Source organism: Dasypus novemcinctus, chromosome 14 (assembly GCF_030445035.2).
Source record: "Dasypus novemcinctus isolate mDasNov1 chromosome 14, mDasNov1.1.hap2, whole genome shotgun sequence".
Taxonomy (NCBI): Eukaryota; Metazoa; Chordata; class Mammalia; order Cingulata; family Dasypodidae; genus Dasypus; species Dasypus novemcinctus.
The window spans coordinates 103,219,932-103,245,742 of NC_080686.1; the positions used below are offsets into that span (position 1 = coordinate 103,219,932).

The following is a 25,811-nucleotide window of genomic DNA, read 5'->3' on the forward strand; positions in this document are numbered from 1 at the left end:
CGCACACGTAGTGAGCAATTCCAGTTTCATCACAGTGCTCAGAGGCAGCAGGAGAGGAAACGGAGGCACAGAGGTTGTCCCCACACAGGGCTCTGAGCCACAGAAGGCAGGCGGCAGTGCAAAGGCCTGGATATGCAAGGGTCTGTGCCAGCACGGGCACACACACACATGCACATTAGCCACAAACATATATGTGGCATGTCCCCCACATGCAACAGGTCACCAGGAAGATGCAGGGCTCTGCTGCCTCCAGGCTCGAGGAGGCGCCCCCACGATGGCCTCCCACTGGCCCCTCACCCAACACGGCCCTGGGCTTTGTGTACTCCTGGGCAGCACCCAAGGGGCACCATGTGGGCACCAGGAAGGAAGCACCCAAGAAAGGTCTGAGGGCCCAGCTGCCTGGCACCCAAAGGGGAAGTAAAGGAGAGGGGAGCAGACACCCCTCATGGGTCCTGGGATGGTCGGTAGCCTGCAGGCCTCACAGTAAGAAAGGGCCACCAGGAGGAGAAGGGGACAAAGAAGAGGTACCAGGCAGGAGAGGGCGGGGCTACCTGTGTTTAATAAAGATACCCCAAGCTGTTGGCAGAACATGCAGCAATCCTGGTGCAGGCAGCCGCATTTCACAGTTTTAGAAACAGGAGCAGTGCTGCAAAAGTGCCCCAGGCCAGGGGCCCAACGTCCTGCCCCCGCCCCCCCCCCCATTTCCCCACTGCAGGAGCTGCCCCAACCCAAGCAAGCCACAAGCACCAGAACCAGGCACCTGCTAGGGGGAGGGCGGGGGCTGCTGACCCCTCAGCCTGGCTGCCCTCCTCTCCACCATGGTGTCCTGATCCCCACGTCACAGATGGTGGTAAGGACAGAAAGACAAAGGGGGGACCAGCTCTGCAAAGAGAACTAGCCTGTGGGGTGGCCACAGGCACTACTGGGCTCTGTGGGAGTTAAAGAGAAACAAATCCACACTCTGTCCTCGAAGAATTTATGAACCGGAGGCGCCGTGCCCCAGCAGGCACCAGGGGCGCTCCCTGCACTCCCACAGCTCAGCTGGGTTCCTCCCCCAGAGTCCTTGCCAGGGGGAGGCTGACTAGGCATTCCATGCCTGGGTTCCCGGCCTGGGGCCCCTTGAGGCTTCCTGATCTTTGCCTCTTGCTGCTCAGCGGAGGCCCTGGAGCACAGTCGGGGGTGTGGGGGGCAGCTCCCACGTGTGCCCCAGGTGCCATCACCTAGCTCAGGGACAGATGCCTAGGGGTGAACGAATGCACCCAGAATGACCCTGGTATGCCTTCTGCCCAGCAGACCCCTCTTTCAGACAGAGAACAACTGTGCATGCTCCACGGAGCCCCACGCTCAAGTATCTGAGCAGTGGTCCTTAGAACCAGAATCAAAGAACCTGCAACCTATGCCCTGCATGTCCACAGCCCTTGCTACGCCACGGGCTCCTTCTCCTGCTTTGAAGTGCTAGGGCCTGGCACAGCTCGTGGCACTAGCCCCGCGCTTTAGTGAGCAGATGCGGGCATGCAGGTTTGCCTGAGTGAGCGGCTGCTTTTCACCAAAAACTGACTTCACTGTCCACTACCTCTGGAGTGAGGACAACCACTTCCTGCAGGGATGACTCAGTCCCTGAGGAGGGCCCTCAGCCCTCGGCCCTATATGTGGCTATCATGGCTGCCCATGCGGGGGGACTGAGCCTCAAGAGGCCCAGCAACCCGGCTGCTCAGGAGGGGCCCTGCTGGCTGCTGGCCAGGCCTCTGCTGCTGGTCCCGTGGTGCTAAGGGGATTGCTTCTGGAGATGCTGGCTGCAGGCAGCTGCCTCCCTGCCTGCTGGGCCATGGTGTAGGTGCAGACAGCTGGGGCCATTCCACCCCACATCCCTACTCTGGCCATGGCCACCATGTGGCCGATCACCCTCCATCCTTGTCACCCAACTGGCCACCCCTGCACTGCCTGTGGGAAGTGCAAGGCCACACTTCTGCACTGCCGGTGGTCTCGCAGGTGACTTCCACTGAGGCTAGATGTCTAGAGCAGGGTTATCCTGTCAGTCCCAGCCCAGCTTACTGCAGTTTCTGCACAAGGCATGTCTCCCAAGCCCCAACCCGGCCCTGCGGGGGGCAGGGGGAGTGCGACTTCCCTCCTGAGCGGGAGGACTCAGGAGCGAGCTGGGGCCGGTCAGTGACAGCCTGTGAGTGGGAGCATCATCCTTCCTGGAGCCCCACCCTGCCTTGGCCTTGGCCCAGGGTTCCCTTGCTGCCACATGTCCCCAGCAGAGCCTGGAGAAGAACTGGCCAAGAGGAAACTGCCTGCAGTGGGAGGAGCAGGGTACTACGCCCACCACCATGCAGAGCTACTCTCTCTCAGCAGACTGACTCCGAGTCTCCCTTTTCTCAGCATATGGCCACAACCTAAAATCACTTGGATTCACCACAATCAAAGTAACGGAGGGAAAGCGGTCCTGCATGTGCAGTGCCGGCCAAACGAACCCAGTCTCAGCTCCTGTGCTCTGGCCTCTCCCCTGGAATCTCACGGCCATGTGGCTCCAGCGGTGGAGAGGTCCACTTCAGGGTTGGAGGTGGGGAAGGGCACTGGCATTGGGTGGTCCTGAGGAGTGGCAGGCTCCAGGGCCGGTGCTGTACATGTGTCCTTCCAGCCAGGGGGGCGGTGGTGGTGGAGCCTGCCATGCAGGTGAGTGCCAGAAGCCAGGAGGGCTGTGATGAGCTGGCACCAGACTACTGAGAGGTCGGCATGGGCTTATCCAGAGCCCCTAACTCCTGCACCCAGACTCTTCTCCACAGCATGGTGTCTCCAGAAAGGAGAAATGACACCTCAAGAGGACTCATCTACCAGACTGGCAAAAACCCAAATGCGTGAAAATAATGTGGGCACTGGCAAAGCTGGGGGAGCAGAGGCATACTTGTGCTTTGCTGTAAAATTACACAGTCATCAAAAGGAGAGATAAAGTTCTCTGTGACACGATAAGGAAAGTTTTCTAAGATCTGTTTTTTTAAGTGGAAAAAGCAAGATGCAAAACAGTAAATATCTTTCATATTTACAAGGGGAGTAAAAAACAAGACAGTATATTTGCATTTGATTCTTGTTTTGGAAAGGAATTCTGAAAGTACCTACAAAAAACAAGAGTGGGACCTTTGGGAAGACGGGAAGGCACAGGGCAGATGGATGCTTCTTGTGTTTTTAAAATTTTTTATTCAAGTGCATGTTTGACCTATTTAAAAGAAAAAATAATCATTTCAGAAAAAGTAAGCAGTAAAGCACCCTTGATAATATTATGAAAACCCCTGTGGTTAGCAGCAGCCCTAGGACTGGGTGGAAAGAACTGAGCACTAGATAGACCCAGCCTGATGCTAATCTCCAACATGTTCACCTTAGGCAAAAGGGGAGAGAAGCTTAGAATGCAAAATGTTAGAATGTTTGGATTTTATAACGGCCATTTTTGTATTTCCTTCAATTGTTTTTTCCTGATTCTCTTCAGGCTTTATTTTTTTACTTGTATGAAATTAAGACTTCAGAATATGGCATATTACTCTATTATTTTTAATCATATCAGGCTTTCCAGGCAATGCACAAAGGAGACCCCATTGTGCTTGCAGAACAGAAACAGGGCCTTTGAAACAGCCAGGGGAGCAGGGCAGTGGGTGTGAAGCACAAAGTTGCCAATGGCAAGGGGGCTTTGGAAACCATTCCAAGCCATGTTTCTGTATTAATTTGCTTTTGGTTTGGCTGAACCAGCAAGCCTGTACCTACATGCGCACCTCCCTCCCTCGCAGCCCTGTTGATCATCTGGAGCCTGAGCACACCAGTGGCAAACCTGGGCCAACCAGCAGGGCCGCCACTGCCTCCCTCAGCTGACGGTCCATCTCTGTGGCTTTTGGAGCAAGAGGGAACCAAATGATGATGATGACGACGACAGCAATCCTAAGCATGATGGCTAATGTGGAAAACATTTCCAAAGTGCTCACCAGGAGTTACGGTGTAAGGTGTAGCTTCTCAATGTAATACGATTTTCAAATGAAGACTTCAGCCATGATATTTCTCAGATAGGTACTGCTATTCCCATCTCAAATATTTTTAAAAAGCGGCAGCTCGGGTCCAGAGAGAGCACAGGAAAGCTCCCGCAGCAGAAAGCGGCAGCCGGAAGCGCAGCTGCGCTGAGCCCCACTCTTCCTCAGGGGAGGATGGAGGACACAAGGGCCCTGCCTGCGGGCGCTCTCCGTGGTGCTGAAGGGCTGGCCCTGCGCAGGCTCTTGCTGTCACATGGCAACTCTGCACCCTGAGGCCCTGCTGGCTCCTCTTGGGAGGGTAGAGCAGGCCAGGGAATCCCTGCAAGGCCATCAGGCTGGGTGAGGGTCTCCGGACCAGGCCCACTACCAACCCAGCCTTGTGCTCCTGAACCATAAGAAAATTCACATTTTTCATCCCTGGAGGTTCCCACAAGCAGCTTTCTAACTCTCTACTGAGAAACCACAAATTCCATTCACAATGCCCTCTGTGTGTACCACTTTCTGTCTCAGAGACAGGGTAAGTCACTGGAACCCAGGACAGCTCCAGAAACGTGGGAGGAGAGCGGCGAGGCCCCGGCTCTGGGGCGGGCTCTCCAGGTTACGCCTCCTCTGCCACCCCTGCTCGAGCCAGCAAGGTCAGCGGCCAGGCCACCCTACCCCCACCTGCACAGTCGCTTGTCTTTCCTGTGAGAATATATTATTTCATAGAATGGAAAGCTGCAAGCCGATACCAGGAGAATTCTGAGGTCTTCCTGCGTCCCTGGCAATGGACCCCGGCAATGTGGCACATGCTCAGCGAACGTCAGCAAAAGGCTACAGCTTCCGTCCGAACACATCACACCGAGCAGCAGCGTGTGTTGGCTTTCTAGGAATTGTCACCTGTGATCCTCACATCGCTACTGTGAGGAGAAGATCTGTGCCAACATTTCCAGGTTGAGGCAATTTCCTCAGGGATGTGAAGGAGCTTTCCCAAAGCCACTCAGCCAGGGAGGGCTGCGCAAGGGTGACAGTCAACGTCTGTTCCTGTGCCGGCTTCGTCCACGAGGCCACATGTGTCTGCGTGGGACGTGGTCCTTTGCCCAGTGTAACTGCTGGACTGTGCCAGGAGCTCTGCAGGAATCAAGGCCCTCAGGGGGGCACGGAGCCTGGAAGGCATCTGGGTCAACCCCTCGGTGGGGCGAGAATCCCACGGGCCCTAATGGCTCATTTCTGCCCCTGGGAGCTAACCCGTGAGGTTTCCTGGGGGTGGGGACACAGATCTGGTCAGCAACACTGGCCAGAGCCCACGAAGGTGAGGGTTTGTTCCCCTAGGACAGGGTGGCAGTGCCGTCCTGTCCATTTCAGTCTTGCTCGTGTCTAATCTCCAAAGGCTGCACAGTCCTGCCACATGGATCTGAACACAAGACAGACACACCGTGCCCAAGGAGGGGGTTCAGAAAGGAGGGCTGCATTTCACGATCCTAGCAGAGTCATCTTCCAGAAACGCCTGATCACACCACTCCCATGCTCAAAATCCTCCAGCGGCTACCCATGGCTCTTGGGGTAGAATCAGCCCCCCAGAACAATACACGAGGCCCCCACGACCAGCTTTCCGGGCTACCTCTCCCTTCCCAGGTCTCATGCCCCTCCCATGTGCCACACCCACTATGGGAACCTGCCACGACCTGCAGCGCTGCCTCCCACTGGTGCCTTCACACCTGGCTCCACTCTGCCTGGAGCGCCTCGAGCCCCGTCTCTCCCATGGACACCTACCAGTCTCCTCCCACCAAGTGCCGCCTCGCCTCGCCTCGCCGCGCCTCGCCGGCCTCTTCGCTTCCCCACCCTGGAGGCCGATCTTCCCCCTGTCCCTGGCTGTCCCCACTAAACATGAAGAGCATCTAGGTGGCATGTGCCATGCTGTGGGGATCTGCTCCCAGGTGCCTTCCCGCACTGGACCGGGAGTGCCTCGATGCCTACCAGAGCGTGTCCTAGCGCCTGCTGCACATGCCATTAGGAGCAGGGGACAGACAGAGAGGCCAGCTAGGACGAGCTCCTTCCTGCTCTGAAGAGACCCAGTCTATCCGGCAAGGATTATACCTTCATTATCTTTAGTCATTCATCATTATTTAATTAATCAATATTTATGCAGCGCTTTTCTGATTTTAAGTGTTTTCACACACACTGCCTCATTCAATCTTCCATGTGTCTTGGGAACCATGGAAAAGACCCATCTTTGGAAAAGAAAAACAAAACAGCCAGCTCCAAGGAAAATTCAAATAAAGCACCTTTCTCATTCTCATCTAGGTCATTAGCAGTAAAATATTTGTTAATGTACCACATACACAAAAAAAACTGTTCAAAATTATCCAGCAGCTTTTGAGACCCTGTCTCTATTTACATGACTGAAATTCACCTTGATCTGATTTCCTCTGTCAGGAACGAATGACTGCCGGATCGACTCCTCCCTCAAGGAAGGCGCACACCAGCGGGGCCTGGCCAGTGTCTCTGCACCCGGAGACCTGAGGCACATGAGCCTTGCCACCCGAGGAGCATCCTGGGGGTCACCAGAAGCCTCCTGAGCACAGGCTGGAAATGCGTCAGGAGAGAAGCTGCTGCAGAGGTCTCCAGGCTGTCTGGAGGTGAGGGTCCCAAAAGGCCTCTTTGGGCCGGCATGCCTTCCCTCCAGGCACCCCCTCCCCCCCAGGAAGACAGGTGCTCTGCCCTCGTGCACTGGCTGCGGAACCAATAACTAGCGGTGCAGAGACTTTGCCCAGTCCCACTTCAGCTCGACTAAATTAGTAAATTGTCATAAATAAAAATGACACTAATGGAAAGACTGCTTTCAACAATGAATGAGCCTCTCTACCTCTCTTGCATTTGCATCTTGAGCTTTCGGATGCTGTTGTCCTCATCTCGGTAGGTATACCCAGCACTGGCATCTCGGCCAAGCTCCCTGACCATCTGGACAGAAAAAGCCTCACAGTTGTGATGGAGCAGCCAAGGGGAGAGGCTGCAATTGGTTCCAGTTTGGTTAAGAATGTTCTAGAGTCCCGATATGGAGACCAGGTGAAATGGGAGAGCGCTGCTATCCGGAAGGCAGATACCCATCAGCAGAGTGACTGAGGAGTGCTGCATTCGCTTTAGCTTCCATCTGAAAAACAGGACCAGTTTGAAGGATGTGGTGGGGACCAACAGCTCTTTATATTCCCAGCTTGGAATGAGAAGCACAGACAAATGTCCAGCTCTGCCACTTCTTGCTGGGCAACTTTGAATAAGCTTGGCCTCGATGTTCTCATCTGTGGAAGGTGGTTAGCAATTGCCTCTTAGGGTTGTGAAAAGTGAGTGATTAAATCCATGCAAACTGCTCAACAGTGCCTGGCACCTAGTAGTGGCTTGCAGGTGTCAGCTGTCACTTTAGGAATTTATTATAACTGTTATTTTATGAGTTTATTATATAAGATGTGCATGCTCACAATAATTGCCACACCAAAATCACACAGAGAGTATATATGCCAGACTAGCACCCAAGTGCACAACTATGCTTGCATGGCAACTCATGTGCATGGTCGGGCACATACTTGTACCCAGATACAACCACTTGCACCCAGACTTATTTGTTCACACGCAAACACACACACATGCAGACCTGAAACAGCGCTGTGTGTGCTGGGGAAAGTCCCTCTGCACTGTCCTGAGCAACCCAAATCTGAACTCTCTGCTCACTATGACCCCAACTCTCTTTCCTTTAAAGTAACTTAAGGAGATTCAACCCCAGGTATTGGTTATTCTGAGGACTGCAGAGACCTACAGGTTCTATGGTCATGGCAGATGGACTTGGAGTTTGTGTTTCTGTGTGATGGAGCTGGACTCAGATGTGATCTTTGTCCACAAGCCTCTCCAGTTACTTTTACCGGATCTGTAGTTGGCGCTGGGGTTTAATGTATACCCAGGGGACCTGAATCTCTGGACTGACCTTGGATAGCCAGGACCTGAGCCTCAACAGACTTGCAACTCCTACACTCTGGTTTATTGGACTTACCCCACTCAGCTAACATGGAAGTGAAGAAGGTTAACCACCACACCAGGGAGCCAAGAGTGCCTACAACTGAAAGCAGGAGAACTGCATCCAGCATCCATGTGGAATCTAAGCCCCCTCTTGATATAGATGTGGAGTGGACACAACCATTCTAGGGTCCACAGAATGGAGGAATAGAGTATGGATTAGAGTGGACTTACTGATATTCTAGTCATGAACTATTGTGATTAGTAATTGAAGAAAATGTGGCATTGGTGTGGAGAAAGTGGCCATGGTGGCTGCTTGGGGTAGGGAGTGGGAGGAAGACATGTGATGTGGGGACATTTTCGGGGGTTGGAGTTGTCCTGGGTGGTGCTGCAGGGACAGTTACCAGGCATTGTATGTCCTCCCATGGCCCACTGGGTGGACTGTGGGAGAGTGTGGGCTCTGATGTGGACCACTGACTATGAGGTGCAGCGTGGTGCTCAGAGATGTATTCACCAATGCAATGAATGTCTCATGATGATGGAGGAGATTGTTGTTATGGGGGGAGGAGTTGGGTGAGGAGTTGGGGGTATATGGGGACCTCATATCTTTTTTAATGTAACATTAAAAAAAAATAAAGACAAAAAGTAAAAAAATAAAAATAAAATAAAAAAAGGAGAAAAGGCCCAGAAAAAAAATAATAACTTAAAGTGTGCTAGGCCACTGTATTTGGATTTGGGGAGACAGCAATCAAATCTGCATCACTCTTAGCCTGCTCCCGCTGCCAACAGAAGGCAAATAGCCAGGATGTCTTGACCAGCATCGCTGATCAGACACGATTTTCTGGCTGGCCGCACTTCTTCACTATAAGACTGATTAAAGGCCTCTGATCCAAATTATTAGGAACAGTATAAAAGCCACGCTCCCTAAAGGCAGATACTAAACACGCCCTGCATTTTACCTAAGGTGATCAAGAAATCAACTGTCCTGATGAAAGGAATGGTCTGTACTAAAATTCATTTAGATAAAACTTCTTCTCCAAGCGTGACTGCATTTAATTTTTTTTTTTCAGGAGATGGGAAGACAGAGCTTCGTTAAGAAGCATCTTTTAGAACAAGTTCAAAGTCAATTAGAGAGGTTAAAGGCTAATCTTAAACAACCCAATGCAAACAGTTTAATCTCTGCCTCTGTCTTGAAAGGGAAGAGGGACCATGTGAAAGCAAAATTTCCTTATTGGAAAGAAAACAGTCTTGGAAATTGAGAGCAGAGCTCAGGTGTGTTGTATTCCCCCTCAGTGTCCTGGTTGTGATCATTCAAATTAAGGGTTATGTTCATAAATGCCAAACAAAAACTGATGACCAACATCTCAGCGTACAGTGTACAGAGGGTGGCTGGTGGCTGAGAGACCAAAGGCAGATACCACTCAGTGATGCACAGAGGCCTGAGGCACCAGAGGCGACCTCTGCCTAAAAAGGCAGCCCCTCTGGGATGCACCCCCTGCACCCCAGTAAGAGAAGGGCTGTGCTCAGAAAGTTCATGTGCTTCTACTTTCCAAATTATATACTGACATTTATTTAACCTCTGGATCCCACCAAGATATTCCATTTCCCACTCTGGGACTTAAATTTATAGGCATCTAAGATCCTGTCTGCTGTTGGACTCCTCAAGCCTCTGCCTCAATGCCCCCCAAACAGCCAAGAGGGTTAAAATATGCTTCTCCATGCCAATTTCCATGAATGTACTCATGCTGTCATAGGTATACATTCTGGAGAGGTAGAGGCCCACACAGTAGCTAACAAAATATTAAACATCCATCCTGAGGAAGTCCTGCATCTTTCTCAAATAAAATGGCAAAGATGTCTGAAATACAGAAGTCACGCCTAACAAAAGAAAACAGGCCAATACGCAAAACCTTTGATCTTAATGCTTGTGCTTATGATCCTTATTCCTGTAAAAATTAAACTAACCCTAATTATAGTGTGTAAGAGTTTCCTCCAGAAAACCTCCTTTATACTCAAATGTGGCCTCTCTCTAAGTCAAATTCAGCAAATAAACTCACTACCTTGCTCCCAAAGTGGGACATGACTCCTGGGGATGGGATGAGCCTCCCTGGCACCAAAGTATTATTACCCAGCGCCAACTGGTAAAAAGACATTGAACAAAAGGGGGAAATGTAAATACAAATGAGTTTTTATGGCTAAGAGATTTCAAGGTGAGTCAGGAGGCCATTCCAAAGGTTACACTTACGCAGGTCTCAGGTCTAAGGCAGATTTCACTGTCACAGTAAACAAAGCCTCTGACAAGAGTGCTCCCAAGGGTTCCAGGGACATCTGGACACCAGAGGCAAGGCACACATGAAATCAACACCTTCTCAGCAGACACTACTTAGGAATATATGATAATCTATTTCCCTAATACAACATAGTTATACTCATTTATAATTCCCCTACTCATGATTCTTCTACTCCTTTTATTTGAACCTATAATTTTCAATATACCTGTTAAATATATCTCTTAGAGACTTCAATCTTTGGATTGTTCATATTCCAGTTGAGCCCTAAATCCCAGCAGAGTTGTGGCCAACTCCTACCCTCCAGTTCTTTGGGCTTGCCCTGGACAACCAACAAAATATAGATGGACAAGTCCATCCCAGAAAACAAAGAGTATCTACAACTACAAGCAAAACAATTCCTTCCACATGTCCATAATATCTGAGCCCTCTCTCAGCCTGTAGTCAGAGCAGACATCATCCCAAATCCCTCAGGATTGATGAAGGAACAAACACAAGGGTGGAGTGTAACCATGGACCAAAGTCAACTTGTTATCATAGTCATTATCTTGTGTTAACAGAAGACCTTGTAACACTGACATAAAGATAGTGGTTGCCAGGGGTTCAGAAAGGATGAGAAGAGATGGGAAGGGATGAGTGGGTGGATCACAGGGCATTTTTAGGGCAGTGAAATTGTTCTGTACAATACTGCAATGATGGACACATGACAAGTTATATTTGTCAAAGCCTATAAAATTCTACAGCATAAAATGTGAAACATAATGTAACTATAGACTTTGGTTAGTAGCACTGCTGCGACATTGGTTCATCAAACTAACAGACATACACAGATGTAAGATGTCAGTAACGGGAAACTGTGTGGAAGTGGATGTGGGAGTTTATATGGGGATTCTCTTTATTTTGGGTGTAAACTTTCCATAAATCTAAAACTTCCGTAAAAATAAAGCTTATTATTTAAAAATATATACATATATATTTTTTGCTGTGCCAAAGTAAAGGTTATCTCATGAGGAGATTTCTAATTAATCAGAGAAAATTTCAGTAGAGGTATATGAAAAAATGACTGTAAATATGCTTGGCAATGCTAGAAATTGTTGTGATGTGCTACTGAGTAAAGAAAGTTTTATAAGGCAGAAAAAAAATCCTTCCCCAAGGAAAAGCGGTGAGATGGACTCTTAGCGAACCAGCTGGCAGAGGCCCTGCCCAGATGGCTGCACTGACCGGAGCCCCAGGCTCTCCATCTTTAACTCTACGTGGGGTTGGCTTCTGATACATCAGCAAGGATATCACCAACCCCTGAAATGTTCTCTGAAGGGACGTTTGAGACAGAAGTAAGAAAAATGAGGAGGTGATGACACCCCTCTTGCCCGAAACGCACCCCTGGTCTGCTTCAGCTGCGGATGCTCCGTGCCCAGCTGTGGCCCACAGAAGAGGCACCAGGAGTGCACGAGGCTGGCTGTGCTGGCTGCAGATGCTTCCTGCATTCACTACTGCACACAGCGTTGCACCACGATGCTGTGGCCATTCTGCTTGCTGCCGCAGTGAAATGGCACCACGCAGTCCACTAGCAGCACTAACACCCGTGGGCCAGGGCTTATGCTCGGCTGGGGTGGGGGGTGAGAGCGTGTCCAACTGGGGCAGGGTCCATGGATGGCCTTGCTCATCATGGGGTGCCCGGGGTTTGCACAACCCCTGGCACACAGTAGATGGTCCATAAACAGCTGTGGGACCAACAAGCAGGACAAAAGAGGCACAACCTGGCAAGAGACAGAGTTCAGAAAAAAATCCATTTACTGTACTTTTCAAGGACTCTAAGAAACAAGAATCAAGCCCCGGAGCTGCAGAAGCCCTGGGGAGGGGTGGGAGGGAGGTGCACCTCAGGGAAGGCCCCTAGAGGAGCTGACCCGAGTTCAGTCTTAAAGGGCGAAAAAGACACTTCCGTCTCCTCTTCTGAACTACAAGCAGAAACAAAAGTGAAGTTGGTCAACTCTCAGTACCGCCAAAAGCTGCTCCCCTGAGGGATCCTCATAAACTGGGATCTCATGATGCTCTCATGACAAGAGGTAGGAGGTGAGAACACTCACAGAGCTCCACTGTGCTTGCTTAACCCAGAAGGGACCTCCCTGGGGCCTCTAGAGCAGCCCAAGGTCTGACAGTCGGGATGGGGATCTCACATTTTACTGATGTTTGCATCTCGTGGAAGTGACCTCACTTGGAGCCACCAACGTGGCAATTACACACATGCTGGAATCCTGGCTATCATGCCAGCAGCATAACCTGACTTCACGGAAGTTTCAAATTTTTCTCATTTATTTTTTGCCAGCCTGCAGAAGGGAATGTACATACTATTTTGCAGGTTTTCGGTAAGTAAAGTGCTAGCATGCTGCTTGGCACATGGAAGGTGATAGGAGGGAAGATATTATTGTTAAAACTCATCCTATCTATGGCCTCTGAAGAAGATCTCATGGTCTTGGTGGACCCAAGGAAGACTCGACCCTTTCCAGGTCACATGGCCTTCCTCCACTCCACACACTGGAAGGGACAGAGCCAGACCCTGACTCTGCTCTGGATCTCACGCTATGCTGCGGGTTTGGTCCCAGCCCAAAGTCAAATATAAACAATTTCTGGATCGTGTGCTGAAGGCAATTAGAATTATCTAATATTAACACAGTTCACAGAGAGTTGGCTATTTTAATGTTTTCTAAGTCTAGTAAAAACTGCCCAATATTGATAGTTCCAGAGTCAGAAGGCTACCAGGAGAGTGTACAGAGAAGCTAAAAGTAAGGGCATGTTTTATCCAAAAGGCAGCGACGTGTATCAAATAAGGCTGGTGCTCTGGGGCCAGACGGCTGCCTGTGCCGGGCAGAGACCCACACCTGGGGAAATGGCACAGACATTATGAACAAGTGCACTCTTATCGAGGTAGAGGAGAGTTCTGGTTGAAAAACTCTTTTTAAAAACTGCCTGGCTAATACTGGCAATAATGAATAGGCAATGTAGGGGAAAGAGCTGAATAAAAGATTGTTGAGCATGAGAGCTTTGTGAAAATACTGACCCTGGGACAGAAGAAGGATCCAAGCACAAAGTGGGGGAAGGCCCCCAGGGGTGCGGGGTGGTGTGGCGAGCAGGAAGAGGGCTGGCTGGGAGCCCATGGGGCCGGGTGGGGGGCTGTGCGCCCTCTGGCAGTGCATCTGGCTCTCGCCACATGCCTAAGGGGGGAGCCGCCACGGCCTCCAGGCGGCCAGTGAGACGTAAGCCCAGGACGCACACAGCCTGCCCGCAGCCCCAGCACCCCGGCTCTACTGCCTGCTGGTTCTCTGAGCCCTATGGCGCTCAACAAAATACAAGCAGGGCCTTCGTGGGGCACAGTCTGGAGAGCATGCTAAGTAGCTACGGTGTAACAGCCACACAGGAAGTGGTTATACGTAGTCATGGCGATAATCAAAATGATGAACAGGGCTTAAGAGACAAATTTCTTAAATCTAAAATAAATAAAAGAGCATCACCTAGTGCATTAGCTCATTTGGCTCGGCCCAGTGCCAAAGAGTGTAACTGCGCCTCAGAAGCAGTGACTTTCAGCCTGAGACCACCATCAGGGGCCCCTGATGGCCGACTGCCCCCCCACCTCCTCCACACGAGGTCACCACATCCCAAGGGCAGCACGGCCTGCCAGGCTGCGCAGGGGACAGCCTGTGGGAGGTGCCGGGGGGCCTGCTGGACCAGCCGCCAGGAGGCCTGGGTTGCCGAAAGTGTTTGTCAGTTTCTAGGGCTGTGACCATAAGCAAACGTTCGGTGCTCTGGGCCCCAGGCTCTTCTTCGTGGATGCTGCCCTGCCTCTTCCACAGAGCAGACGTGAGGGCCGGCTGAGAAGCGACCTGACGGCAGAGCGCGGCCATCTCGCTGCAGTCTGGGCTTCCCTTGGAAGGCCGTGGCAGTACCCGAGGCCTTCATAAGGAGAGCCCTGGAGGAGGGTAGGATGGGAGCAAGGAGGCCACTGAGGTCATCCCTTGACCATTACCAACAAAAGGATAAGAGAAGGCACAAAGAGAGACAAATACAAGTGCGGCCAATTGTTTTCTGACAAGGGTGCTAAGTGCACGCAGTGGGGAAAGAAGAGCCTCGTCAAGACAGGGTGCTGGGAAACCTGGACATCCACATGCAGAAGAGTAAGGCCGGACCCCGCCTCACACCACAGCGAAAACTAGCCGGGGGCCGATGTACCCCAAGTGGTCAGGTGCCTGCCTCCCATATACAAGGTCCCAGGTCCTCCTAAATGCAAAAACCAACCAACAAAAAACCCCAACCATCTCACTGGGGAGTGGATGTAGCTCACGGTTGAGCACCTGCTTCCCATGAACGAGGTCCTGAGTTCAATCCCCAGTACCTCCTAAAACACAACAATCAATTCAAAATGGATCAAGGACCCAAATTTAAGAGCTGAAATGTAAAAATTTTTAGAATTTTACATAGGGGCAATTTTACATAGGAGTCAGCTATGATAAGCCAAAGCAAGAGCAGCAGAAGAAATGAGGTATAAATTTAATTTCATGAAAAATAAAAACTCTTGTATAGTGAAGGGAATTACCAAAGAGTGAAAAGACAACCAAAAGAATCGGAGAAAAGAGTTTCAACCCAGAAATTGGATAAGGGTTTAAAATCCAGAATATACAAAGAACTTTTACAATGTAACAACATGAAGAGAAATAACTCAATTAAAAAGTGAGCCGCAGAGCAGATGTATCTCAGTGGTTGAATATGTGATTCACATGTACAGGTCCCAGGTTCAATTCCTAGTACCTCCTTAAAAGTTAAAAAAAAAAAAAAAATTTTTTAAAGTGGGCAAATGACTTGAATAGTTTTCCATGGAATATATACAAATGGCCAAAAAAATCACATGAAAATATGTTCAACATCATTAGCCATTAGGAAAATGCAGATTAAAACCATGAGATACCACTTCACACCTAGAAGGATGGCTATTTAAAAATGGAAAATAGGGAAACGGACTTTGGCCCAGTGGTTAGGGCATCCATCTACCATATGGGAGGTCCGCGGTTCAAACCCCGGGCCTCCTTGACCCGTGTGGAGCTGGCCATGCGCAGTGCTGATGTGCGCAAGGAGTGCCGTGCCACGCAAGGGTGTCCCCCGCGTGGGGGAGCCCCATGCGCAAGGAGTGCGCCCGTGAGGAAAGCCGCCCAGCGTGAAAAGAAAGAGCAGCCTGCCCAGGAATGGCGCTGCCCACACTTCCCGTGCCGCTGACGACAACAGAAGCGGACAAAGAAACAAGACGCAGCGAATAGACACCAAGAACAGACAACCAGGGGACGGGGGGAAATTAAATAAATAAATAAATCTTTAAAAAAAAAAAATAGAAAATAAGTGCTGGAGAGGATGCAGAGAAAGTGGAACACTAGCACTTTGCCAGTGGGAATGCAAAATGGTGCAGCCACTGTGGAAAGCCATATGGCTTTCCTCAAAACATTAAATACAGAATTACCATTTGATTCTGTAATCCCACTTCTAGGTATATCTACCCAAAGACCCTTGAAAGCTGATACTTATACACCAAAGTTTACAGCAGCGATATTCACAAAAGACAAAAGCTGGAAACAACCCAAGCTGTCCATCAACAAATGAATGGATAAACCTAATGTGGTACATACACACAATGGAATATTACTCAGCCCTAAGAAAAATGAGGTTGTGAGACATACTGCAACACAGAAGAACCTTGAAAATATCATGCCCAGTGAAACAAGCCTGGCACATAAGGACAAATATTGTATGGTATCACTTACAAGAGATGACCAGAAAAGGCAAATTCTGTAAGAGAAAGCAGATCAGTGGCCAAGGGGGAGAGGGCGTGGTGGAAAGGAGAGTGCTCATAAATATAAAAGGGGAAAGGAGAGAGTAGAGGGAGGAAGGAGGAAAGGAGAGACGCCAAAGCTCAGAGGCTTGCCCGCTGCGCTCTGAACTTGGTGGGCCCTTGGACGTGAACTTGTTTGCACTGGGAAAGGACAAGTGAGTAGCCCGCACCTTCTGCCCTTTGGCAGCAGCTCCTGGATGGGCTCCCCACCGAAACCTGCGTCACGGCAGTCTGCATCACGCTGCAGCCGCAGGGCCTTTCCAACACACTGGTCTGGCCGTGCCACCTTGCTGCCTCCTTCTGGGCCTGGGACCTCTCCAGCCCCCCATTCCATGACCAGGCTCACAGATGGTGCAGGTGGCGCCTGCCCCCAGGCCTGCAGCATGCTCAGAGCTGCCCAGCCTGCCAGCCCTGACAGGAGCTTCGGAACCAACTCCCTTCTTGGCCCTTTGACACTGACTGCAAGTGCCCACATCTGTCTCCCCCACTGAGGAGCCGAGGGCATGACAGATAACATCAGCCTGGTAAGGACAGGCGGGAGGGAGTTCCTGTTGTCCCCCGCTGCTAATTCTGCGGTTGCTCTTTTGTTTGGATAGTGTGTAGATAGGTGTGAATGCATCTACTGCAAGATACATACTTTCCTTAAAACAGCCATCTAGCCTCCTGTGCTACATGTGCACAATTTCTATAGCCATGGATGGCTGTCAAGTTAGGCTTGTTTTTAAATATAAAGTCTAAATATTTAGAAGATATTATTAAAATGCCTAATGAAATTATTAGTCAAATCAGTCTGTAGTCTTTCCATCTGCTTGATTTCAGGTTTACAATAGGAAGAGTCTGCTATTCTTTCCACGCCAATACCAGATGCAAGAAAAAAAGAGACAGAGAAAGAGAGAGACAGAAAGGGAGAGAGAATGTGTTAATTTTCTTTAATTGAAGTCAATCTCCAGAATCCTTTACTGGAAACAGCAGAGCATTCAGGTTTGTCTATATGGAATGCCCCTTGTATACTCTCAATCAGTAAACTTGGGGGACAAATGTGTGTGGCACGTGGTGGGCATTCGATAAATATCTGTTACGTGAATGATTAATATAGAAAATAGGGAAGTCAGTCTCTCAAAGGAGTCAAGCTTGACAGGAGAGAAACTCAAAGATATTTTAAGTACTTTTTGACGATAGTTTCCAAAGAGCCTATGAGTTCTGTGGGTCAACATAATCCCATAGGAGGTGACTGTGCGGGCAAAGCCCCAGGGCTTGGAGGAGGTGACAGCCGGCTCCCACGCTGGCTCCACCATCTCCACCTCCAACCATGTGGACTCAAGCCACAATTTCCTGGTCCAGGAGCCAGGAAGACCAAAACCCCCTGCGGCTTGTGGAGCGAGAGACTTGGGAACAGGGCCCAGACCAGTGTCCAGTTCAGGGAAGCCCCTAGAAACGCAGCACACATGAGCAGGATGTGCCAGGAGATCCTCAGAGGGGCAAGCGCCCTCGTGCAGAAACAGGGGTGTCAGGGCCACAGAGCTTCCCCCATCCTGGGCTTCCTGCTCCATCTCGGCCCCAGAAGGAGGGCACTTTCCAGAAGGACCATTCTTCCTGGTGCCGAGCACACAGCCCGTTCCTCCGTCCAGCGCTTGACAGTGTTGGTCTGGGGCTGCATCGGCCCCTCCGGGCCTGCTTCCCTCTGCACGGGGCTCCATATCTTGCCTCCATGGAGGCTTCCAGACCAGGGGGTTACCGAGATGCTCCAACGCTCTTCCCATCACCAAGACCCACGTTACTCTCTGGCTCACACCACAACAGCGTGTACCAGGAGGTGAGCGCACAGGGCCGTTCTTCCAGGCAGCGCAGCACCTGAGCGGCCTGCGTAATTCCCCTGGAGGACGGGCACCTGGGTGCAAGCTTGGCCTCAGGCGCACTGGCTGGCCCCTGGCTGGACCGCTGGCTGGGGCTGACTCTGCGAGGTGAGTCTGGGTACCTCTCTGAGATTCAGCTTCCTCACTGGGAAGGAGCAGTGCTGAATCAGTGGAAATGACGAATCTGGTTGAGATGATTAACGTGCCTGGTGTAAAATGTTACATCCTGGCTTTCTTTCTTGCTATTTCACTTTACTCACTTGAGCAGCAAGAACTGGCTGGAGTGCTCTGGGGAGGGCAAGGGAAGGACGACTCGGTTAGACCCATTGTTTTTTCTGTCTCTGTACAAAAGATAGATGCCTTTAATGCCGTGACGTGCTGCTTCTGTCTGCTCTCTGAGTCTCCAAGCACTCTATTTTTAGCGTCTGCTGCAAAAAAACTTCTACCTATATGTAAAGTGCCTTTTGTCACCAACTCCACGGAGACATTGGGTCTACCAAGCCCAAATTCACTTTAGCCTGAAAAAAGGAACTGACCTCCGCCCCAGAACTTATACCACGGGTGGATTGAGGCTCTTTCCAGAATTCACAGAAGTATCCAGAAGGGTGTGAGATCATCCTGCCCATTTCACAAAACTGATGCATGAATGAGAATGAACAATCTTCAACCAGGGCTGTCTCTTTCTGGGAGACACTCCGAACACACCCTGCTCACACACCGCCGTGCTGGGGCGCTTTCCCACCCTTGTCCCCTTCACAAACCCACTCAAATGCCACCCCATCGGTGGAGCTGTCCTTGACTGTCCCCCCTGCCAGCAGCTTCTTCCTCTGCCCACTCCTGCCCCTGCAGCACAGCCCTGTCACGTGGTGTGTTTAACCCTCCGGCAATATACCCACCCCCCACTAGACAAGTCAACCGCAACCAGACCTCCTCTTGTTCATTTCCGTCTGCTGAGCATCTGGGAAAATCCTGGCCCACAGTCAGAAAATAGAAATATTGTTGAACAAACAAACGGACCTGGGTATTCTCCAGGAGTATTTCTTCATTCAATTACATACCTACCAAGAGCCAAGCATTGCTCCCAAGTGCAGAGCAGGGGCAGTCACTTTACTGGCCTCTTCAAGGCCAGGTCCTTCTGCAAACTTTCTCAGTATCTCTAAAATGGCATCTTCATGCCTCAGTAAGCTCTAAATTCTGACTTCAGGTTCCTAGACAGTGCCTTCAGTGTTCCCGGCTGTCAGCATGTGAAATTCCTCAAGCCCACGATCAGCAGGTGGCCATTAGCGCCTGTCACTGATATGACTATCAACCCGGGCGAGAAACCCGGGCGGCACGGCCCGCAGGCGCCCGCCACCAGCCCAGGAAGGCCTCTCCTCACGCTGGATCCATACCTCATTAAAGGTGGCCTCTGAAGCGTTAAAGGTTAGGGAAAGGTGACCCGCTGGCCCACACCTCCCTGCCATGGCATTTCTGAGCTACCTGGGGTTAAAACGCAACAGCTACCCCCTCTCCAGTCCTCCGAGGCCAGAAACGCCGGGCAATGGTACGCTGAGCTTCCAGGCAGAGCCCGGGAAAAGGATATGATGCTCCAGTGGACGTCCAGCTTGCCGCTGAGCTCCGGGCCGCGGCCCTCCTGCCGCTCTTCTTCCCGCTGCTTGTCGTTTGCAAATTGTCCCATCTCCCCAGGGGGTTCCGGTAAACTCTCAACGTTGAACTTGTCCACTTGGATAGCCATTCTAAGAGAAGGGGAGGGGAAACACAGCAGAGAATTAATCAATAGGGCACTGCTTCAGCTGGCTGTGGGGGAACTGGCACGTGCCAGTGTGAGACAGTATAATGAATCATTATCATTACTAATTCATCACAGATTCCTTCCAAGGAAATGAAATAATAGACTCCCAGGGTGGCACTGACTTCAGAGGTGGTTCAGCGCAGCTTGGAAATGAAGACACAGTCAGAAATCTAAACCTCTGAAACCTACACTACTCCAGCAGGAAATTTCTATTCTGTAATGGGGGAGGGGACCCAAGATCCAAAGTTCTTCAAAGCACAGGCTGGACCACAGCTGAAACTCCTTCATGAAAAATGACGAAGAAGGCAAGCCACACTTTAAGCCCAGGGACCCAAAAGGCCATTGGGAACGCCACCTTCATCATCTGACCCTGCTGGCCACCCCCCTACCTCACTCCCAGTCTCGGGCCAGCAGACGCTTCCCACCCCCGCTGAGCCCCACCAGCTGCGAAAGCACCCATGTACCAGGCCCCGCCTCCAGCGCGGGGTCACCCAGCTTGTCCTGCAGCTCCTGCCCACTCCCCCTGCAGCGCTCTGCTTAAGTACCCTGTCTCCTGCAAAGCTGCTCCTCATTTCCTGCTGGGTCCAGCCCTCCTGATGGTCCAGCAGTTTCTAGAACACACTTGCCTCCCTCCTCGGCCTCAGACCTCACTGCTCCCTAAGCCTGGGCATTCTTCTCCGGGCCCTCAGCACAGCTGGCTCCTCTGCAGTCTCCAGGCTGGAAGTTAAGAAAGTCTCCCCAGGCCACCTCTGCCACTGCGGGAGCTTTCTCTCTTGTCTGCCCTCGCCCTAGTCTCTGTTGCAACCTTCCTTGCATTTACCCTGAGCTGTAACTGCATGACTAACTTTTAGACTTGCTAATTGTCTCTCAGCCGGACTGGAATGCAGAGCCCCGAGGGCGGAGACCCTCTAGGGCTTGTCTGCCTGGCACAGAGAGCTCCTGTCAGGGACCAGGGGAACTGAAGGTGAACGGAGGCCTGAGAGCCTCTCCCTGCCACGCTCGCTGGGCCTGGCCTCGGGGAGGCACGGGGCTCGCCTGCACGCCTGCTGGGAGCTCTGGTGAGCGCTCATGGGCCTGTCTCCACACCACACCAGGACACCCACCCAGGCCGAGCAGGGGCAGCTCTCAGCACAAAGCCAGGCACTTAGCAGGAACTCAGCAGGGCATGTTACGCAGATAGATGACGGGAGAGAGGGAGGAGGGGGCGCCTTCACGTTAGAGCCCCCACATCCTGCCCCCCACATAAGCCTCCGACTGGAAGATGGCTGGGCTTTGTCAGCTGATGGATGAAGCAGAGTTTTTGAATTATCTTCACATAGGCTTTGCAATAGTTAACATTTTCCAACAAAGCTCAGGGTGCTCTAACTGGCCTTGGGGCTAATCCCTTTAACAAATAGGAGACAAGAAGGATTTATGTTCAGGGTATGGAAATATTAGATTAAACCCAAAGAAGAGGTCTCAGTAGCCAGGACAGTTGGGGAAAGAACTCCTGGAGTCAATAAATCAATAGCATCAGCCAGGAGCATGGCTGAGGGCTGAGCTACCCAAGAGCCAGAAAGACTCTCTGTAAGCAGAGGACAGTGTTTTGTAGCAAGAGAGACTTTTTTAAAAACTATGCTTACTATTCTTTTCTGATTATAAAAGTAAGTAGCTAATTGAAAAAAGTTTGAAAAGAGAGAAAAGCATAACAAAAGAAAATAACAAGTATTCAGAATCTTATACTCTAATGCTAATATCTTACTTTTAGTCTTTTTTAAGCATATATTTTTAATCTACTTTGTCATTATATATGTATATACACACAAATATACAGTTTTAAGTCATTTTATTTCCTTAACATACTGTGAATATTTTCACATTAATACTGTCTACAAAATAGATACGACACAATTCACTCTTAATTCCCCTATTCAGATCTTTTCCATTTTTTAGAAGACTGCTATTGTAAAACATCATGACAGACACCTCAGTGCATAAATCTTTTTCTGAATTCAACGTGTTTCTAGAAGTGGAGTCTCTGACTCGAGTGGGACAAGGTGTAGGGCTCTGCCATGTGGTACCGGCACCTTCTCAGGAAAGTCGACGACTGTGCCTTCTCACCAGCAGTGGAGATGGGCCCATCTCCCCCTGCACCTCTGCCAGGACTGACGATTATCCATTTTTAATCTTTGCTAGTAATAGGCAAAATGCTAACCCAATGATGTTTTAATCTGCAGCTCTGAATATCCTTGAGATTGAACATTCTCAGACGCATATTAACCGTTTATCTCTCTTCCCCTGGGAACTGCCTACACATGTAACAAGAAGGCTTCTAATTTTCCACCCAGCAGAGGCTCTTCTTGTTCTCACACCTCAAAGGTAGACTGAAGCTGAAGCACACTAGTGTTTTCTTCAAACAAAAGGTCAGAATATTTTCTAAGTTTTACTAAAAAGGCCAATTTTAAGTTCATTCCCCGATAACCCAAAAGGAACTAATAAGTTCCACCTTTCAAAGGGGTTTGAAAACTGCCCCAACACCAGGATCTCTTCCAGCTGAACTGAAAGGGAGAGGGGGCACCACTGGCAGTCAGAGGGCACAGGATTCTACTTGTGGGATACTGCGGGGAAGTTTTGAACAACGCGTGAGTTAGTAAGCATCATACACACACAACAGCGCCCCCACCCGTGCCTTAATAAAATTGTAGCCAAATGTGCCCACACATCTGAAGAGGGAAGGAAAGACAAGGTGACCACCCCTCATTGCGTGCTGTAGCTCTGGGCGAGGTAGAGTGCACATACATCCATCGAATTTCATGTGACAAGCCGGAGGCCGGGTGTGCGGTGCTTCGTTCTATGGCTGGTGGCATGGAGCTCGGCCAGCACAAGCCCCCGCACCCGCCCAGGCCCCGCAAGGCCCTGGCCCAGGCCTGCCCGCCTCCGCCCCTCCCTGCTCTTGGTGTCTGGGCTGCAGGCTCTCCCTGGCTGGGGCAGGTACCTACCAGGCCGTCTGCAGGGCTGGGACGCATGCAGTCGTGGGGGACTACGGAGCCTGCTCGCCACGCTCCCTGAGCTCCCAGCAGCCCAGTGAGGAAGGCACAACCCTCACTTCTTACAGCAGGATGGTGAAACTGAGGTACCAAGAAATCCAACAACCTGCCTGGAGCCAGCAGCCCAGGATTCCGACGCGGACTGGCTTGGCTCCAAGAGCTGGCAAGTACTCCCCAAAGAACAGCATTTCCATAGGAGCCCTCCACCCCACCCCAGAGGCCTCACAGTGGTCATCTGGTCAATGGGAGGAGGTGTCCCCAAGAGATGAGCACCCTCTCTACCACGCAGGCTGCGTAAGAGCAAACAGCCGCGAGGGCCACCAGCAGAGGCAAAGGAGAAGGTCCACCTGCCTGGGCCCCAGGGAACAACCTGGCCTGAGTCCAGCCCGAGACCCGCAGGACTTTGAATGGAGACTGAGGCTGATGTGTTTTGGGGCGTATCACTTGCTGGGGAGAGCAGCATCTGCGGAGATGACAGGCAGCTGAAAAGGGGTGCATGTGGAGGTGCCAAGGAGGCCCGTGCCCACAGGAGGCAGAGCCAGGAGAGCCAGGGCTGCTGCAGGGAGGGAGAGCACATCAACCCGCTGACCCTGAGGGGCTGAGGGAAAGCGCTCAGGCGCAGGAGCCACCGCCGTGCTGCAAAGTGGCCGTGGCCGGCCTCGCCTCGCTGAGCATCTCTGAGACATGGACTTGGTGCTGCCTGGGTGAGCGGGTGGTGGGAGCTGGCCATGTCAGTCAAGCCGGCTCCACGGAAGCACAGTGCCTGGCTGCTCTCACTCCGTGAGCAATTGTTCACGGCAGCAAGGGACAAAAGCCCTGCACCAGAGTGGCAGTGCCCACCGCTGGCCTCAACCCACGGGTCACTCCTTGCAGAGGAGAAGCCATGCACCAGCCAGTGCTTTCACCCCCTCGGGCACATGCCCCTCCCACTCAGGGTCCAAGCTTGTGCGTAAAGGGGTGGGTGCACATATGCTAGAGAATATACACGCAGTTGCCCATGCAAAGGGGCCCAGGAGTCATTCAAACACATGGCTGATGCTTCTGGCAAAGCCCAGTAGACCAGGTAAACCTTCTCCTTGGAAATAATACAGGAAAGCAAGGGACAGAGAACACGCGACCGTGTGAGCTACAGCCAGGGTGGGGCTCCCGGGGGGCAGCCACGCTGCGCTGTGCCAGGAGGCCTGGGACGTCAGGACAGCAGCTCTCTCGCCTAACGGCTTTTCCCCGAACTTCTCGGTGGCTTGTTTCTGTTTATTTGAATGAAATAAGGGCATTCTACCAAGGATGCCTGTGTTTATCAGGGGCTGGTGGCCAGCCTGGCCGGGTGGGCAGGGATGGGGGAGCCCGGCCTTCGTGGTGCAGGGCACTCTCTCCAGGGCAAGGCTGTGTGCTCGCCCCACAGGCAGGGCCGACTCAGCAGGCTCGGGAGTTCACGAGCCCTGGCCATTTCGACTGTCCAGGAAGACATGGCCCCTACGTCATGGGGCCCTCTGTGAAGAAGGGTGGCAGTAAGTGTGGGTGCACGCGGCAAGAGATGGCCCGAGCGTCTTAGCTGAACCTGGGACGGAGGGGAGGGGAGGGCCGGCGCGGCGTGCGACTCCCAGGGTGTGACATACGGGGATCCAGCAGAACCGGGTCCACAGTTCCACTCTCTCGTGAGGTGTGTCCGGCTACCAACTCCCAGGTCCCTTTTCTCCTGGAACAGTCAAACGCCCTCACAATTTTATAGCCCCTCGCTGTTGAAAAAACACTGTAGCTCACTTTCTTCATCTCGCTGGGGAGTGTAAACTCCACCGTCTAAGACTTGCTGTAAATGAAACAGGATGGTGATGCCAACCACTCAGCACGGCCCCTGGCCCACCAGCAGTTCTGTAAATGGCAGCGGCTGCTGCGAGCACTAGTCCATGTTAACGGAGGAAGATGGAGGTGCTGGACGTCAAGGTTAAAAAAGAACGTCCACGGACAAGCCGAGACTCAACTTCAGCTCGGATTCTAAACCCAGTGTCCTCTGAGCTACCTGTCCTGCGTCCCCCCAACAGGCTCCCACCCCATTTGATTCTGCTAATTTGATGAGTCTGAGTTAAAGACAATTAATGCTATTATTGAATGCCAATTTTCATGTTTAATTTTATAGCCAAATGTGACAATAATAGTCAAGAGTTGGCACTAAAAAAAGGTGCTGTGATTTGTGAAGGCTCTATAAAAAAGTGGTAGCTTTTAAAATGCCATATCATATGATTCAGCCTTTGAACAGCTGATAACCTCACCAGGGAAGTCATAACGATGACATTTAAATACAAATCAAGGAGTCGGATTTAAAAGAACTATCCACACATAATTAAATTGAACTTTCATCGGGAGATAATTGATGGTTATAAGACTGGTATTCTAAATTTACGCAGTGCATCATACGGAAATCTATTTGACTATGCAGAACACGCGACCCTGTTTTATAATGAGGTGCGACGCCAGATGCGCTGTCCTGGCGGAGGGGCCTCGGGCAGGCAGGAGACGGCACAGGGGCTGCCATCCAGACCACACCCAGGGGAAGGGCATATTCTCAGGAAGCCCCGGACCAAGAGTAAAGAAAAGCCCTTCCTCCTTACGGCTTTAACTGAAGGGGGAAGCTGAGCTGCTCTTCTAGAGGCAGCGCCCACAGCCTGGCGCTCCCCACCTGGGCATGCCCAGGGCCAGCAAACTGCTTTCGAGCTGCAGCTCCCGGGGCTGCAAACCATGCGAGGGGTTCTATCAGCTTTTGGCAGAAAGTAAAGCACTTTGTCTGTGGCCGCAGGGATGGCAAATGGGAGTGGGGATTTGAGCCCAGGTCTGTAGGAGCCTGAGGCTGGTGGTCAGGGCAACTGGGCAGCAGAGAGGCCACGAGCTCCCTGAGCTCCCATCCCAGACAACGGACCACTCGGCAGGGCGGTGGTTCCTCACCAGGTCACCAGTGGGTCTCGGTGCTCCCGGGGCCAGCTGTGCCAGGGCTGGCGTCAGG

General features: G+C 51.4%; 1 protein-coding gene across 1 annotated transcript in view; it reads right to left on the bottom strand.

Moving 5' to 3' along the window:
- TRAPPC9 (trafficking protein particle complex subunit 9) overlaps positions 1-25,811 on the bottom strand; it is a 762,741-nt gene that overhangs the window by 121,766 nt on the left and 615,164 nt on the right. The window contains exon 20 of the mRNA XM_071208051.1: positions 19,586-19,734. Within this exon, the coding sequence (XP_071064152.1) occupies positions 19,586-19,734 (149 nt within the window). The remainder of the gene's footprint in view (positions 1-19,585; positions 19,735-25,811) is intronic.